The sequence below is a fragment of the Syngnathoides biaculeatus genome, chromosome 2, assembly GCF_019802595.1.
Source record: "Syngnathoides biaculeatus isolate LvHL_M chromosome 2, ASM1980259v1, whole genome shotgun sequence".
NCBI lineage: Eukaryota > Metazoa > Chordata > Actinopteri > Syngnathiformes > Syngnathidae > Syngnathoides > Syngnathoides biaculeatus.
Window position 1 is genome coordinate 15,463,738 of NC_084641.1, and position 15,130 is coordinate 15,478,867.

Here is a 15,130-nt window from a genome sequence, read left to right on the forward strand (position 1 = left end):
AGATGGCTACAAGGTTGCATGTATGTTGAAAGCCACCACTACTTTTCTTTGCGTTATTTCTCTGATACAAGGAATGTTTTAACACTTGCAAGGAATCATCCACAAAATGACTCATTCAAAACGTAATTTATATTTGATACGTACATTGATTATTAAACAGAAAGGGCAGGAGAAAAAGAAAGCCTTTTGAGGGTGAGCTGAGCGTAGTTTAAGAGCTGCAAGGTGTTTTAATATTCATGGATCACTTCTATCACATCGAGTTACATTGTTTATTGTATGTAAATATGATATTTTCTGTTCTCCGCGTCGCTTCATACTTTGACCACAACGCGGCGGCATTGTGCCAAAATGTAAACTCTTCCATCAATGACCAACGAAGAAGAAGTTGTGCCGCCACCGCACGGGTGCGTGGAGTCAACCGATGTGGATGTGGAGGTCGTTTAACTTGCGTACAACATGTCTGTGTTGTACTCAACCGTGTGCCTGTGCGCCTATGGCTTATTTTCCAACCTGCGGCCCTCAGAACCTTTCCTTACCGCTTACTTGATGGGACCAGACAAGAACCTGACGGAGGCGCAGGTGAGGACGCGACCCGAGCTCGGTTCCGTATCATATAAGTACGCGGATACCACCGGACATTACGATTACTTTTTATTTCTGGACTGCTTGTTGTTTAACTCGACAGATGTCAACCAAGTTTTGTTATTTAGGAAACGTCCTCTGTTTGGCTTAGTTGATTCAGTAATGTTGAAAGCATATTGCCTAATTCTAGTTTACGCCATTGGTAATTTCAGTGAACTTGTAAAGTATTCACAACGACTCACATCGACACCGGTTCTGCGAAATGCATACATTTATTTTTCAACCTCAAAATTCTACGCGTGGGGTCGCAAAGGGATGGGAAATTACAGCTGAAAATGTCACAATTTCAATGTGAATATATGCAAGAACTCTCACAAAAAAATAAAATAATGGTTTGCTTTACTTATCCCCTCCGACGCAACCAATTAAAAAAATAACAAAAAAGCAAATTCCATCCAAAAAATAAAGGTCGAGTCCCTATTCAGGGGGATAAATATATATGAAAAAAGTCCCTCTTCCTCCACAAACGTAAATTAAAAAGCATTTTCCTCAAACTTCTCAAGCATAGCCTCTCCATTTGAACTCAACTGTACAGTACTTGCCTGAAATGTGATAGTTTCATGTAGGATTATGATGAAACATAATTTCGGCAACAACTGCGTTTACAGTAACTAAGTACTTACCTTTTAAAAGGTAACCTTCATTTTTATGAATTCCAATTTTTTTTCAACCCCGTTCCTTCCCTCAAATTCCTGTTAATTTCCATCTGCTCCCTTTTCAAAATAAAACCTGCTCTATGGAAGTTTTTTTTCGTTTAAAAAAAGTCATTTTGACCTAAGCTACTATTGGAGGAGGCAACACAATGCCGATTAAGCCTATCAGCTCCTTGAACATGTAGCTGGATTTTTCGAAGGATGTCCTCATCCAACTTTTTCACTTCCATCCGATACTGATATTGCAGCCTTGAATTCTGACCAATACTGACAATGGGCCAATCTAATATCAACAATAAACACGTTATACTTAAGTATGGAATATTAGAAAAGACCTTATGAAGTGATAATACTCAAAGAACCACAATTGCCAACAATATATATGAGGAAAAAAATTGAGTCATTTATTCTTACATAAAGTAATGTCACAAATAAGAATGTACTACAATTGAATAAATGCATTCATCCAATTTCTTTGCCGCTTATCCTCACGAGGGTCGCAGGGAGTGCTGGAGCCTATCCCAGCTGTCAACAGGCAGGAGGCGGGGTACACCCTGAACTGGTTGCCAGCCAATCCCAGGGCACATAGAGACAAACAGCGGCACTCACAATCACACCGAATTTAGAGTGTCGAATTAATGTTGCATGTTTTTGGTTATGTGGGAGGAAACCAGTGTGCCCGGAGAAAGCCCACGCGGGCACGGGGAGAACATGCAAACTCCACACAGGTGGGGGCGAGATTGGACCTGGGTCCTCAGAACTGTGAGGCCAATGCTTTACCAGCTGCGCCACCGTGCCGCCCAATTGAATACAATAAATTAAATTAGGAAATGGTGAAAAATAACACAACTATGAAATCCCCAAAAATATATATTTAACTCGATGCAACTGGGGTTTACTTTTATTGACAATTAGTGTCTGCTGTGCCCGTGTTGGCCTCTGAGGGGCAGTGTGACGCACACAATTAGATATGGAACTCACTTGTAGTATAAAAGAAAGTATTTAAAAGAAGTCACGATCGAATATTGTTATCATGACTTGTTTTTCGCAGAGTTTGAAGAATATATATCAAAATAGAAATTCTCTCCAGAGACTCGGGTTTCCTCCCATATTATAAAAACATGCATGGTAGGTTAATTGAAGACTCTAAATTGACTGTCGGTGCAAATGGTTGTTTGTCGATGTGTGCCTGCGATTGGTTCGGGACCAGTTCAGGGTGAACCCTGCTTCCCGGCCAGAGTCTGCTGGGGTAGGTGAGGATAAGGGGTATGGAAAATGAATGGATTCTTTGACCAAGCTGCATCACTCGGTGGTACGAAAATGTTGTAGCTGAAGTGACGCCACGGAAGTGACACGTTTTACCAAGAAATGGGCGGAGCAAGGCTTAGTTTTTTTGTAAAACGCTAACTAAATGTATTTGAGTGGAAGATTGATTTAACAGATTCATAGAGGCAGCGGTTGTCACTTAAAGCCAATTCTCCATTACTTTATATTGAAAGGGGCTCCAAGCAGATGTCCATGTTTTCTTTCGAAATACATCAAATATGCAAGTGCTGAAAACATATGGAAAGACTTATAACAATATAGTGGCGAATTGTTGAGACATAGCTTCAGCATATTTTTCACCGTTTGAATTTTGACGAGTTTAAAATTGTATCCTAACTTACCATGCTGGTCTTCTTGGTGGGGACAGTCAGTAGTGGGGGACATCATGTGCTGCAAAAAATTTGGTGTCCAAATCCGATAAGAGCCAATGCCACAAACAAACTGATTGAGGATTCTTATTTTTTTTTTTTTAACTGTACCCAAAAATAGCAACTTTGCTCACATGCTCCTCTCTCTTTGCAGAGCTTTATGCGACATTATATGAAACTGCTGACATTGTGGCCGCCAGTCAATATTTTGCTCGGAAACATCGCTGCATTCAACATGGCAGCTACGTAGGCTGGATCTAGTCGAATTGTATATATGTGACCCGGACATACTATAGGTGTGTCCCATTCTCTGCCTATATTGAGCCGTGGCGCCGGTACATAACAGCAGGCAATTCTGGAAGTCAAATACTTTGTCAACCCCGGTTTAAGTGACAACTGGAAGCTATCTTTGGACACGTGTTCTGCCCAGACAAGGGGTGACAAACTCATTTTTGTCGCAGGCTACGTTGTAGTCATAGGACCGTTATAAAAATCTTTAACTGCCTCATATAGACACGTGAAATTTATGAACTAGTTTTGGAATCAGAAATGAAGGGGACTGTAATTGGTTTTTAACTATTAGAGATGATTGGTAACACAACAATGCTAGCAATATCTCAACGTTATCATTTGTGATTTGACAATTTGAAATGTTGGTTCAGATTAGATCAAAAATCACAGAAGTTGATGCACATGATTTGCTTTTTCGGGCCACATAAAATCACACTGCGGGCCGGATCAGGGCCCCGCTCCTTGAGTTTGACGCCTTTGGCCCAGATGGTCCATTACTTTTGTTAAATGTTAAATCGGGATTTGTTCAATTGAGGTTGAACAGTGACACAATCTCTACTGTGTATACAAAAAAACCCAAAAAACAATAATTATAATTTCCTCGAATAACACACAAAAAAAAAACCAAACTCTTTATTGGGACCCCTTAGCTACCCATCAAGGTGCCTGGCGTAAAATACACGCACTGAAAAATGCATGCGCACATGGAGCAAGAATAGACACTGCTTTACTCTTTCTGCATTGTAGTGCCTGGAATTTCTGTGTGATATCTTCATCACGAACCCAAACAGGCTCCAATGATAAAAGAAATAAAAATAATACAGTATGTCCTGTTCAGTATGCAAGGTCATGCAGAACCATGGATCTGTTTGCCTTTTAAGGCTAAACCAGTACTGCTGTCCAGCAGGGTAGTTGCAAATACTTTCTCTGTGAGTGTTTTTATTGTGATGTTTATTGAAAATGCAGCTGACAAAAAAAAAAAAAAACAATAGTCATGAAAAATATCGCATCTCCAAGTCTGAGGGCAGGATCCTCACTGTTGGAAAAAGAGTGACGTGACCTCTCTGGGTCAAGGATGAGCTTTAGTTCGTGGGTAAAACAATAAGATCACAGATACAAGTGGATGAAGTTTCACTCCGCAGGGTGTCTGGGCTCCCCGTAGACCTGCAGTACTCATAAAAAGTTTGAGATATTGGACTTCAGGGTGAAGGTTCAGGATGAACGTGAAATACACTGTAGCCCTTTTCAGGTGAACTTAATTTGACCTTCTCTAAAGTTTGGAACACAATGCATGCTTGCATTTAAGATTAGTTGTTTTGTGGAGGCTTTTGGAATAAACCTGTAATATAACAACATTTAAAAAAAGATGCAATTGATGTGGAAAAAAAATAATTTACCTCTCCTATATCCCTCTCATAGTGGACAAATAATGTAATCCCTACCAAAAAAACCAAATGCTAATTCCTTTGGAATTCGTGGTCAATCGTAAATTACTTCACGTACCTTGAGAAAGAGCTTTTGTTATTCGGTGCCACAGCAAAACAGTGCCACAGTATTGTAGTCATACAATCCTTGTTGCTGTTCAGGGGCAAATAAATAATGAATAAGATTAAATTAAAAGGGGAAAAGCAGGATAAACGGAAAAACAAAACAGCACAGTGGTAAAGTAGAGATTAATCACGTTAAATTCACAATTGTGGGTAATGTCTTTTTGTTTTCGTTTGTTTTGAATATTGAAACGAGTCGAATGTCATTGTCTGTCTTTTGCTTTGTGCAGGTTGTCAGCGAAATCTACCCGATTTGGACCTACTCCTATCTGGCGTTGCTGTTCCCCGTCTTCCTGGCCACTGACTACCTGTGTTATAAGCCTGTGTTGGTGTTGCAGGCCGCTAGTTTTGTGGTCACCTATGTGATGCTGCTCAAAGCACGCGGCCTTCAGGCCATGCAGCTGCTGGAGTTTTTCTTCGGCCTCGCCACAGCCTCGGAGGTGGCCTACTTCTCGTACATCTACAGCGTGGTCGAGCCCGAGCACTACAGGAGGGTGACGGGTTACTGCCGGAGCGTGGCGCTCTTCGGCTCGGCCGCGGGCTCGCTGGCCGGCCAGCTCCTCCTCACCGTGGCCGAGGTCAAACTGGTACACCTCGTGTGGGTCACGCTCGGGTCGGCTGTCGTCGCCTTTGTCCCGCCGTGGTTTCTTCCTATGCCCAAGAGGAGCTTGTTTTTCCACAAGAAACGCGAGGGGGTGAAAGAGAGGCAGTGTGACTGCAACGGTGCCCTAATCAAGAAAGTTGACAACAAAGTCCCGATGGACAACGAGGACATCTCTATTGTGAGTCTGATGCTACTGTCAAGGGAGATAGGGGGCTGAACACCCCCTAAGAAGGTTCAGAATTGTCTGTATTAATAGTTTAAACCATAAATATAGTACAAATTATGATCCCAAACACTGAAACAAAATTTTACAGATTAGATGATTTCGATAAAAGGCACTAAAAACACGTGCGCATGCAGACAGTGCCTGTTACCATGGAGATTCAAGATTGTGCATTTGCATCCAAATTATTTTTTGGGAGGTAACAATCAGCCTTTGTTTGCAAAAAAACCCCCACACATTTGTTTTTATGCTCAGCCCAAAGCCATATCTGATCTCATCTAATAAAAGTCTTGCTTTGGGATCATCAAGTAGCATCTTGATGTCAAGGAAGGAACTTACAGTGCCATGAAAAAATATTGGCCTCCTTATCCATCCATCCATACATCCACCCATCCCTTTTCTTTGCTGCTTATCCTCACGAGGGTCACGGGGAGTGTAGTAGCCTATCACATCTGTCAACGGCCAGGAGGCAGGGTAGACCCTGAACTGGTTCCCAGCCAATCGCAGGGCACATGGAGACAGACAACAGTCGCACTCACAATCACACCTCGGGGCAATTTAGAGTCTCAAATTAAAGTTGCATGTTTTTGGTATCCGGGAGGAAACCAGAGTGCCTGGAGAAAACCCACACAGGCACGGGGAGAACATGGAAACTCCACACAGGCGGGGCCGAGATCGAACCCGGGTCCTCAGAACTGTGAGGCCAACGCTTTACCGTGCAGACCCCCCCCCCCCCCGCCCTGCCCCCTTCTCCATTTAAAACACTTTTTTGGTGTAATTTCCCCACTTTAAGATCATCAGACAAATGTAAACCAGAGTGAAATTAAAACGCTATTTTTGATTGTCATTTATTAAGGCAGAAAAAAGTACCTGGCCCTGTGTCAAAATAATGAATTACCCTCTTTTTGAATCATGACTTAATTGTGGTTTGTCACAATTTTTTGATTCATTTTCACTGACAACACCCAAGCCCGATTACCTCCTGACTTGTTCAAACAAGCAATCACTAAAAGACTCTGTCAGACAAGAGTCTAAAAAAGATCTAGAAATGCTGTGTTTGAAGTGTAGGTATAAAAGTACTGTATTTATAGTGTTTTATGATCGTTCTAAAGAGGGGATTTTATTTTTTTTTTTTTTTTTTACCTATTGTGGGTGAGAAAGGATAAATGTGGCGGTCACCCTGCCTTTCGTCCGTCGTCTCTCAATTAGGTGTCGCCGTCCTCTGAGGAGACCAATTCAAGCTGCGGTCTCCATGCAGTCTTGAAGATGCTCTTGTCAGACTTCCTGCACTGTTACAGACGAGGGCCCTTGCTGGCGTGGTCCCTCTGGTGGGCGCTGGCCACGTGCGGATACTTTCAGGTGCTCAACTACGGCCAGGCGCTGTGGGAGAACATCCGGCCCTCCAGCGGCTACGACATCTACAACGGCTACGTGGAGACCTTGTCGACACTGCTCGGTACGGAAGCATTCCCGTCACATTCCTGCCAACGTTCAAATCGGTCCGCTGTAATCTGTGGGGGGTGACTTCAGGAGCCGTGGCTGCTCTCCTGGTGGGCCACCTCCCTGTGCGCTGGACCGTGTGGGGAGAGCTGGCCTTGTGCGGCCTTTCGCTCCTCATGGCGGCATGCGTGATCGTCATGGTAACGCTGAAGAGCATCTGGCCGTGTTACGGCGCTTACGTCCTTTTCAGAGCGACCTACATGCTGCTGATCACGGTCGCCACGTAAGTACCGAGAGTGGTCGTGCCATGTCGTGCCTCTTTCTGCAAGTACAGTATACCCGTGCTTTGAGAATTGAGTGACTGGACTTCATGTGTTTTTTGAGATATGAGTCTAATTAATAATTCAAAAGTAGTACACATCTCAGCTGGTAAAGCGTTGACCTCACAGTTCTGAGGTCCCCGGTTCAATCCGAGACCCGCCTGTGTGGAGTTTGCATATTCTCCCCGTGTCTGTGTGAGTTTTCTCCGGGCACTCCAGTTCCCTCCCACATCGTCAAAACATGCAACATTAATTGGACACTCGCTTTGGTGACAAGTCAGGGCGCTACGGGGAGAGCACAGAAATACCGGAATAGTTCAAGATTTTCAGCAAATAGGGGGGAAAAAAGCAAAGTGGTTCGTTTGTAGACAACAGTGTAGATGAAGGTTGACTGGACAAGAATTCTTCGATGTGCTCTTATTTCTCAGTGTCAAATTTCTGTGTACGCTCTTAATGCAGACGTCCTCTTCATTGGTCCAAGGACCTAAGTTGGACCTAAAGTATGTCCTTGAACCCGGAAGAACTACTAGAATATTTACCACATGGGTTTGATGATATTTGTGTCGTCCCCCAGTTATCAAGTAGCTTCCAGTCTTGACATGCAGCGCTACGCTTTGGTATTCGGCGTCAATACCTTTGTGGCCCTGCTGCTGCAGTCCCTGCTCACGCTGGCGGTGGTGGACTCGGCCGGCCTGGGATTGGATGTCTTCACTCAGGTGAAAAATTGGGATTCGCTCTGACCAAATGATAGCAAAACTTTTCGGTACACCTGAACCGACGGGACACGTCTTGTTTTGTGGTGGTAGTTTGCAGTGACGTAGAACTGCGCTGAGGGTACAGCGAACCCTTCGGTGTGCGCAGTGTTCGCTTTTGGGACTTCACATATTCACAGATTGCTGTGGGGGGGGGGGGGGGGGGACCACACACGGGACCATTACTTTGTTACATGTATGTGCTGCATGCTTACATTGTGGTTGATGCCTTCTTCATCAGTTTTACGTCTACGGCGGCTACTTTGCTGCCATCTCTACTGTGTTCCTCTTCGCCGGGCTTTGGAAACTGTCCACGAGGCGGAATTCTGACCAAGAGGTCCTGTCCAGAAGTCCAGTAGAATCAGACAGCACGTAATATTTTTATTTATTTTTTTTGACAGTCTATTGTAGGTCATACAACACACTGTACCGTCTTAGGTCTTTTTTTTTTTTTTTTGGCTTGTTTACATTTGCCTAAGCACTTCTGCCAGTCACGAAACGCGATCATAGGTTTCAGTATTAAACTGACACCACTGATATGAAAATGTGCTATTCCTAAATACAGTGTCCCGTGTACTTCAATGTTGTATCAGCCAATTTGAGGCCTTAGACTTGAAAGCAATACTGTATGTGTACTTTCTCATGCTTTCCTCCTTCATTCTTTTTTTAATATGAACACATTCAATATCTTTTGTGTGGCTAAAATTACTAGTCACAGCCAAAGATGGTATAGCATTTACTACTGTATATTTGGTTATGAAATGTTTGGAGTGTATTTTTGTACACGTGCACTATTAAGAGCTTCAGAACAGAATTATGAATGAAGATAAATATTTTCGGTTACTGTAGTTTTTTTTTCTTACTTGCTGAGGTTACAATTAAAATGTACTTGAATTCCATCTCTATCGTGCTGTCAGGTTTTTTGTTTTCACTTCATTGGTTGTTTCTCTATTAATGAGAGCCTACCAACCTACCTACAGTGGTGTGAAAAAGTGTTTGCCCCCTTCCGGATTTCTTTTTTTAAACATAAAATTCACTCTTTAAATGTTATTACTGGGGGAAAGAAAATCTAGACCTACATGGCCGTGTACAGAAAAGCATATTAAAACATGACTGGTTTATCATACTCCAGTTCAATTTCTCTGCACTCAGGCCTGATACTCCCACATCTGTTCTTAATCAAGAAAAAAAAAAATCAAGAAATAGAACCTGCATGATAAAGTGAAAGACCCCAAAAGCTAGAAATCTTGCTGTGTTACAGAAATTCAGGAACAAATGAGAACATCATTGAGCTCAGTGTGGAAAACGATATAAAGCCATTTCTAGAGCTTTTGGACTCCACTGAACCACAATGTGAGCCATTATCCACAAATGAAAAAATGCAGAACAGTGGTGAATCTTTATAGGACTGGCCAGCTGACCAAAAGTTAAGGTGTCTTCATGACTCCAACATAAGAAAGGCTGAGCAAAAAATGACGCACATAGCAGAATTCCAAGATGAGAACCACTGTTGAACATAAAGGCTTGTCTCAATTTTACCTGAAGACATTTGGGGAAAATCTCTGGTCGGACAAAATAACTTTTTGCAAGATGTGCATCCCATCTGGTGTGAAACTAACACCATCCAGCCATCTGTGACCTCATGCTGAAACGAACTTGGGTCCTGCAGCAGGACAATAATCCAAAACACACCAGCAAGTCCAATTCTGTATGACTGACGGAAAACAAACTGAAGACTATGGAGGGGCCTCGTCATAGTCCTGACGTGGTCATGTTTTCACAGTGTCACTTAAGAGTTGGATTTTTTTTTTTAAAACTGCATTTTGTGTGTACCTGTATTAACTTTAAATTAGTTGATACTGGAAAACATTTAGGTGTGACAAACACCAAACACTTTTCCACAGCACTATGAAAATCTATATACAGGACATGAGTTTTCTGAAACGTTCTACAAATTTTTATATATATATATATATATATATATATATATATATATAAAATATACACGTACACACACTGTACTGGAATTTGGTGACAATGTAAAATACTTGACATGTATTTTTGACATGAATAAAACATTTCACAAAGATCAAATTTAATAGTTCATTGTTGTTTAACAGGCATCGCCATAGTTGGACACAAACGCAGAATGAATTCATCTCAGGCTCCAGATGACGGTAAACGTTGCCATGCAGCCGTTAAGGAGCGCGACGCCATAATCCAAGAGCAAATCTTGTTGGGGTTTCTCACTGGAACCAAACAAAGAGATAACTCACGTTTCTGTACCATTTGACAGTTGATTGAAAAAGACTTAAATACCTGCACAGTAGTGTTGCAATGGTTGGTGGCACCAGGCCCGGTTTGTAGGAGTTGAGGTAGGTCAGCGTCCATGAGAAGACGCAGCAACTCAATCCCGTTATTACCGAGAGAACCAAGATACTCCAGAAGCCTTCAAGAGAAAATGTTTCAGAATTGCAATGTCCACAAACTCTTGTTGGCACATAATCAAAAATAGAAGATTGCCCACCTAACATCGGTACCTCTGCCCCATCTTCTCCCTTGACTCTGCCGGCCTGCAGCTCTGAAAGAATTAAGGATATTATGGATGCACTCAATCACACTAACTCACCACAGTATTTCTCACACATACACTCTTGGATGCTCATGCACAATCTTAATCACACCACACTCAATTTATACCCACGCGCACGCACGCACACACGCACACACAGTACATCCATTTTCAAACATACGTCACAAACTCTTTCAAACACGCTCTGGAACCATGGGAAGTAAACGTCAAGTGTTGGAGCACAGGTTTTGCTTAAGCCGACACAAATTCTCCGGTTTACCTTGCAGAATAGGGTCCAAAAGTGCGTAGAAAGCACCGAAAGCAAGTACAACTACGGCAGAAACAACAATGGACAGCACCGCAAGAGTCCACGGTTTGAAGCCTTTAGGGGGTTTGACCGAGCTTCCTCCTGGCACTGCCCCGGTGTGTGATACATGCGCCATTTTCTTCTTTATACAAGCGTCTCAATTAAAAAAAAAATTGACATTCGAAAAAAAAAAAAAAAACCAAATCAGGTTGACATCATATTTTCGCGTTTGTATCAAGACTTCCGTAAACAAGTGCGCTTCTTCTTCTCTCTCAGTCCCCGGCAGACTTAACAGCATTTGGTTCAGTTTTGCCCTCATCTGTTCATTGGTGGCATTACGATCTTATTTTCGATGCCAAACATGATTTAAAATGGGCCAGGTAAAGTGTATATTTCGTCATATGTACTTGGGTACTGCACTGCAGTAATGAAGACTGTCCCTTTTTTTGTATTTGAGTATTTACGATAAATTATTTAACCAAGTGTTGTTTTTTTCATCACATAAAAATACTTTAATAATGCATTGAAAGTGTGTGCCAAGGGTCAAATTATGTAAAACAAAACAATCTTACATAGGCTTTTGCCTTGACATACGAGTGAGTTGTGAGCAAAAAAACTGAGATATGGTGCCCGCAGTTATGCTTTCTGTGTCATGTGACATCACATACTAACCCTGCCTGGTGGCACAGATGGTGAATTTCAGACAGCGAAATGAAGGCGGTTGAATTGTTAACATTGAAAAGTTACACTGAAATACAACTATTGAAAATGTGATCACTTTACATTTCCAATTCAAAATCCCGTTTTCTATGGCATTTCAAATTCAAATCCTGGTGGCACTTGTTTGCTTCCACAGGGGAGAACATGCAAACTCCGCACAGGCGAAGCTGGATTTGAACACGGGACCTGAGAACTGTGAGGCGCTTGTACTAACCCAGGGCTCAGCAACCTTTTTGAGGCTGAGGACTACTTCGTTAGCACCGATCGTATGAACGGCTACGTGACTTGTTTACGGCAAACTTCAGACTCAGTTCATTACACGTACATCAAATGTTTTCGTTTTAATTTATTGTAGGAAAAGACATGACAGGTATTTTAAAATTTTCTTCGGTCGTCTTATTTGGTCCTCGCGGGCTACCATTCGCCTGCGGGCGCCGCGTTGGTGACCCCTGTGCTAAACAGTTGATCACTGTGACGCCGAAACAATATGAAAGCAATAAAAGCAAAAGCAAAAGGAAACAGTGTCAAGGAAGACTTCAAAATAGGAAATTCCGCTGGAAAAACAAAACAAAACAAGATTGAAGTCAACTAGTAGTATATGAAATGAAAAGTCCACAAATCCATTGGAAAAGAAACCTCTGGAGCACGACGATGAGATGCAAACACGTTATATCTGTCGGAATTTGTGTGACGTCATCACGAAGGCTTTAATCGTCGAGTATGTACATGATGTCACCTTTGAAAAAAATTAATGAGTCATTCATTGTTTGGAAGGGATGGACTGTTGTGCTCACTGATGTCATGTCCGCTTTCTGTCAAAGGTCATTGGAAAAACAAGTCCACCAGTTCCTTTTCCAACACAGCGATATTCAAACATCAGGCACAGAGGATGGACTACCTACATTCCGACAGCGTACATCAAATTGGCAAAATGGAGAATAAATCCGAAGACCATAACAGCAAGACCCCGTCTAAAAACAAAAACAATTTTCATGCAAAGATGGCAGAACCGGAAAACTTTGACCGGTACCTTGAGCAAAAGAAGGTCCAACGCGCTGAAGCCATGACGGCCAAGAGGGCGGATAATCTGAAGTTGATGGAGGCCATATTAGCCCAGGAACAAAGAGTGAAAGGTCTTGAACTCGTCCTCGAGAGGCAAAACCTAATCAATGAAAACTTTCGGCAGATGGCAGACAAGAAATTGGGTGAGGAAGGCATCCGTTTTGACAAAATGAACAGGTACAAACAAATGAAAAATGCCGAAATTGACAAGCTTAATGAGCAAATTGGGGAAATGAAGAAGGAAATCCCCGAGATCGAGGACACGCTGAGCAAATACGAACGCTACAAACGCAGCATTTACAAGCTGGCTGCCTCGGACCATCAAGCGAATCAACACGTCCTGCCGGATCACGAACAGGTGTTGGAACGAATGGAAAACCTGAGAGAGCAAAACCAGTTCCTGCTGCCCTACGCTGTCAAGAACAACTACGCGCTGCTCGGCCAGCAGCAAAAATTCGAACACACCAGGAAGAAGAACCAGCAGAACCTGGAGAATCTCCGAACGGAGATCAGTACCGTCAAGGCCAAAATCGAGGAAGAGAGAAAAACATCCTTGAAAATTTCTCAGATGGTGAAACTCTACAAAGAAAATAGGAATGCAGAGCTTGAAAAGGAGTTGGAGTCGCTGACTGCCAAGGTGACAAAAGTGTACCGCTCTTGCGCGACTTCCAGTCATTTCTTAAACCCACTGAAGAAGATGAAACACGTGGAGGAACAGGTTTTTGCGCTCATGGGGAAGATTGACAGCATCCCGAAGGAGCTCTTGAAGAAGATGCAGACAAACTTCTATCGGAAGAGATTGCAGGAAGAAGAACAACGCATACAACGCGAAAGGGAGGACAAAAGGTTGAGGAGGTCGGCGCTGAGGTCTCAACAGAAAGCCAAGATTGACCAGAAAGAGGTCCGTCCCAAACGTGTCATGGTACGCTACAAAGTGGTCACTCGGCCCAAGGCGGCCAGCAAGAAGGCTCACGCTGCCGAGAAAAAACCCAAAACCTTCGAAGACGAGATCTGGGAAGACGTGGTGCAAGCCGGGGACGGCGCCTGCGTGCTTCTGCCGCGCCTCGTTGCAGACAAGACCAAATCGGCCAAAAAGGCCACCAAGGAGCAAAACGTCCCCAGCGCTGACGTCAAGCAACCCCGCAAAAAGACAGCCAAGGCCGACCTTGAGCAGCCACATTTGCCGCCCGTTCCCGCGAAGGACAAACCTGTGGAAGAACTGGTGCCGCCCCCCTTCCCCATCACACCGCCCCCCTACACGGACCCCCTCAGAGACCTCCGTGCAGCCAAGCGAGAAGCCCCCTGCTTCCGTTCCCAGGGCATCAACAAATCTTTGCTTCTCCAATTGGGACCGAAAAAACCAGAGCCAACTTGGACGTAAATGGAGAGACTCTTAGGAAAGGGAAGAGGGTGTAGCCGTCCTTTGGGATCACTGGAGGAAGGGGGGGGGGGGCGTTATGACTCGTCCCCTGACCCATACACAAAAGCAGTCCCCCCCTTTGCTAGGTCTTGCCGATGATTTAAGGGGTTTTCACAAGCAATGAACCTCAAAAAAGGCCACAAAGGGACAAAACGGTGTCAAACTAATGTTGGTCAGGAGCCACACGGTACTTATGATTTCCCTTTCGAGGGTCGTTATGACTGTCAAAACCATAAAAATTGACCATCATAACTTTGCATCAGCACAATTGCTACCAGCAATGAATTATTACATGTTCCTAACAACAGTAAGACAGATACACTGTACGTGGACATCTGCACTATATACGTTTCAGCTCCTCTCAGCTCAGATCTTCACAGATGATAAAGAATATATGACTGCACATTTGGGGTTCGGATGCTGTGGATTCATTTCTTTGTGGATTTATGGGGAAACCGATCCCCTGCTATTCACAGAAACCCTTGCTTGTTCTTGGTATTTTTCCAAATTCCTGTTTTTTTTTTTTTTTTTTAACCTAGACACCTGATATTGTGTTTTTAGGGGGGAATTAAAAAATCAAATCATAATGAGTGTCAGATTCTCATTGGTCACGGATGGGTCAGCAGGTCCTTGTGCAATGCGAATAATAAATAATAAGTAGCAGACCTACAAAAATAAAATCGGCATAAAGATAGTAATCCAACAATGATGTTAAAATGAACCAACTTGACTCGGGTCAAAAGTACGCACTCGAGAACCGAGTGGACTCTGATGTGATTAAAACCCATTTTTTTAGCTCATATTTTTAATGTGTGAAATAAAAATGAGTACAGCGTGAACTTTAAATGGATTGTAGATATATTTTAACACGGATGTTTAACAC

General features: G+C 43.0%; 3 protein-coding genes across 4 annotated transcripts; 2 read left to right on the forward strand and 1 right to left on the reverse strand.

Annotated features, from left to right (window-relative positions):
• Window positions 1–337: 337 nt before the first annotated feature.
• On the forward strand, window positions 338–9,054 carry slc19a2 (solute carrier family 19 member 2). 2 transcript variants are annotated; one of them, XM_061836504.1, is made up of 6 exons: window positions 340–579; window positions 5,058–5,609; window positions 6,864–7,110; window positions 7,185–7,377; window positions 7,989–8,130; window positions 8,408–9,054. In XM_061836504.1, exons 1-6 carry the CDS (start codon window positions 457–459, stop codon window positions 8,540–8,542), a joined length of 1,392 nt encoding a protein of 463 aa, XP_061692488.1. In that variant the 5' UTR covers window positions 340–456; the 3' UTR covers window positions 8,543–9,054. The 2 variants fall into 2 exon arrangements, with proteins under 2 accessions (XP_061692496.1, XP_061692488.1); XM_061836512.1 differs by lacking the exon at window positions 7,989–8,130 and having other exon boundaries at window positions 338–579.
• Window positions 9,055–9,553: 499 nt separating this feature from the next.
• arl6ip6 (ADP-ribosylation factor-like 6 interacting protein 6) lies at window positions 9,554–11,340 on the reverse strand. Its single transcript, XM_061836526.1, has 4 exons — window positions 11,019–11,340; window positions 10,694–10,747; window positions 10,486–10,615; window positions 9,554–10,415 (listed from the first exon to the last, which is right to left on the reverse strand). Exons 1-4 carry the CDS (start codon window positions 11,179–11,181, stop codon window positions 10,322–10,324), a joined length of 441 nt encoding a protein of 146 aa, XP_061692510.1. The 5' UTR covers window positions 11,182–11,340; the 3' UTR covers window positions 9,554–10,321.
• Window positions 11,341–12,235: 895 nt separating this feature from the next.
• Window positions 12,236–14,629, forward strand: LOC133509470 (golgin subfamily A member 6-like protein 7). Its single transcript, XM_061836490.1, has 2 exons — window positions 12,236–12,483; window positions 12,587–14,629. The coding sequence occupies exon 2, from the start codon at window positions 12,655–12,657 to the stop codon at window positions 14,206–14,208; it is 1,554 nt and encodes a 517-aa protein (XP_061692474.1). The 5' UTR covers window positions 12,236–12,483; window positions 12,587–12,654; the 3' UTR covers window positions 14,209–14,629.
• The last annotated feature ends 501 nt before the right edge of the window (window positions 14,630–15,130 follow it).

Coding starts and splice junctions, on each gene's coding strand:
- slc19a2 (XM_061836504.1), top strand. CDS start 457: ATGTCTGTGTTGTACTCAACCGTGTGCCTGTGCGCCTATGGCTTATTT. Junction 580..5,057: donor AGAACCTGACGGAGGCGCAG/GTGAGGACGCGA, acceptor TGCTTTGTGCAG/GTTGTCAGCGAAATCTACCC. Junction 7,378..7,988: donor CTGCTGATCACGGTCGCCAC/GTAAGTACCGAG, acceptor GTCGTCCCCCAG/TTATCAAGTAGCTTCCAGTC.
- arl6ip6 (XM_061836526.1), bottom strand. CDS start 11,181: ATGGCGCATGTATCACACACCGGGGCAGTGCCAGGAGGAAGCTCGGTC. Junction 10,616..10,693: donor GGCAGAGGTACCGATGTTAG/GTGGGCAATCTT, acceptor TTTCTCTTGAAG/GCTTCTGGAGTATCTTGGTT. Junction 10,416..10,485: donor ATTGCAACACTACTGTGCAG/GTATTTAAGTCT, acceptor GTTTGGTTCCAG/TGAGAAACCCCAACAAGATT.
- LOC133509470 (XM_061836490.1), top strand. CDS start 12,655: ATGGACTACCTACATTCCGACAGCGTACATCAAATTGGCAAAATGGAG.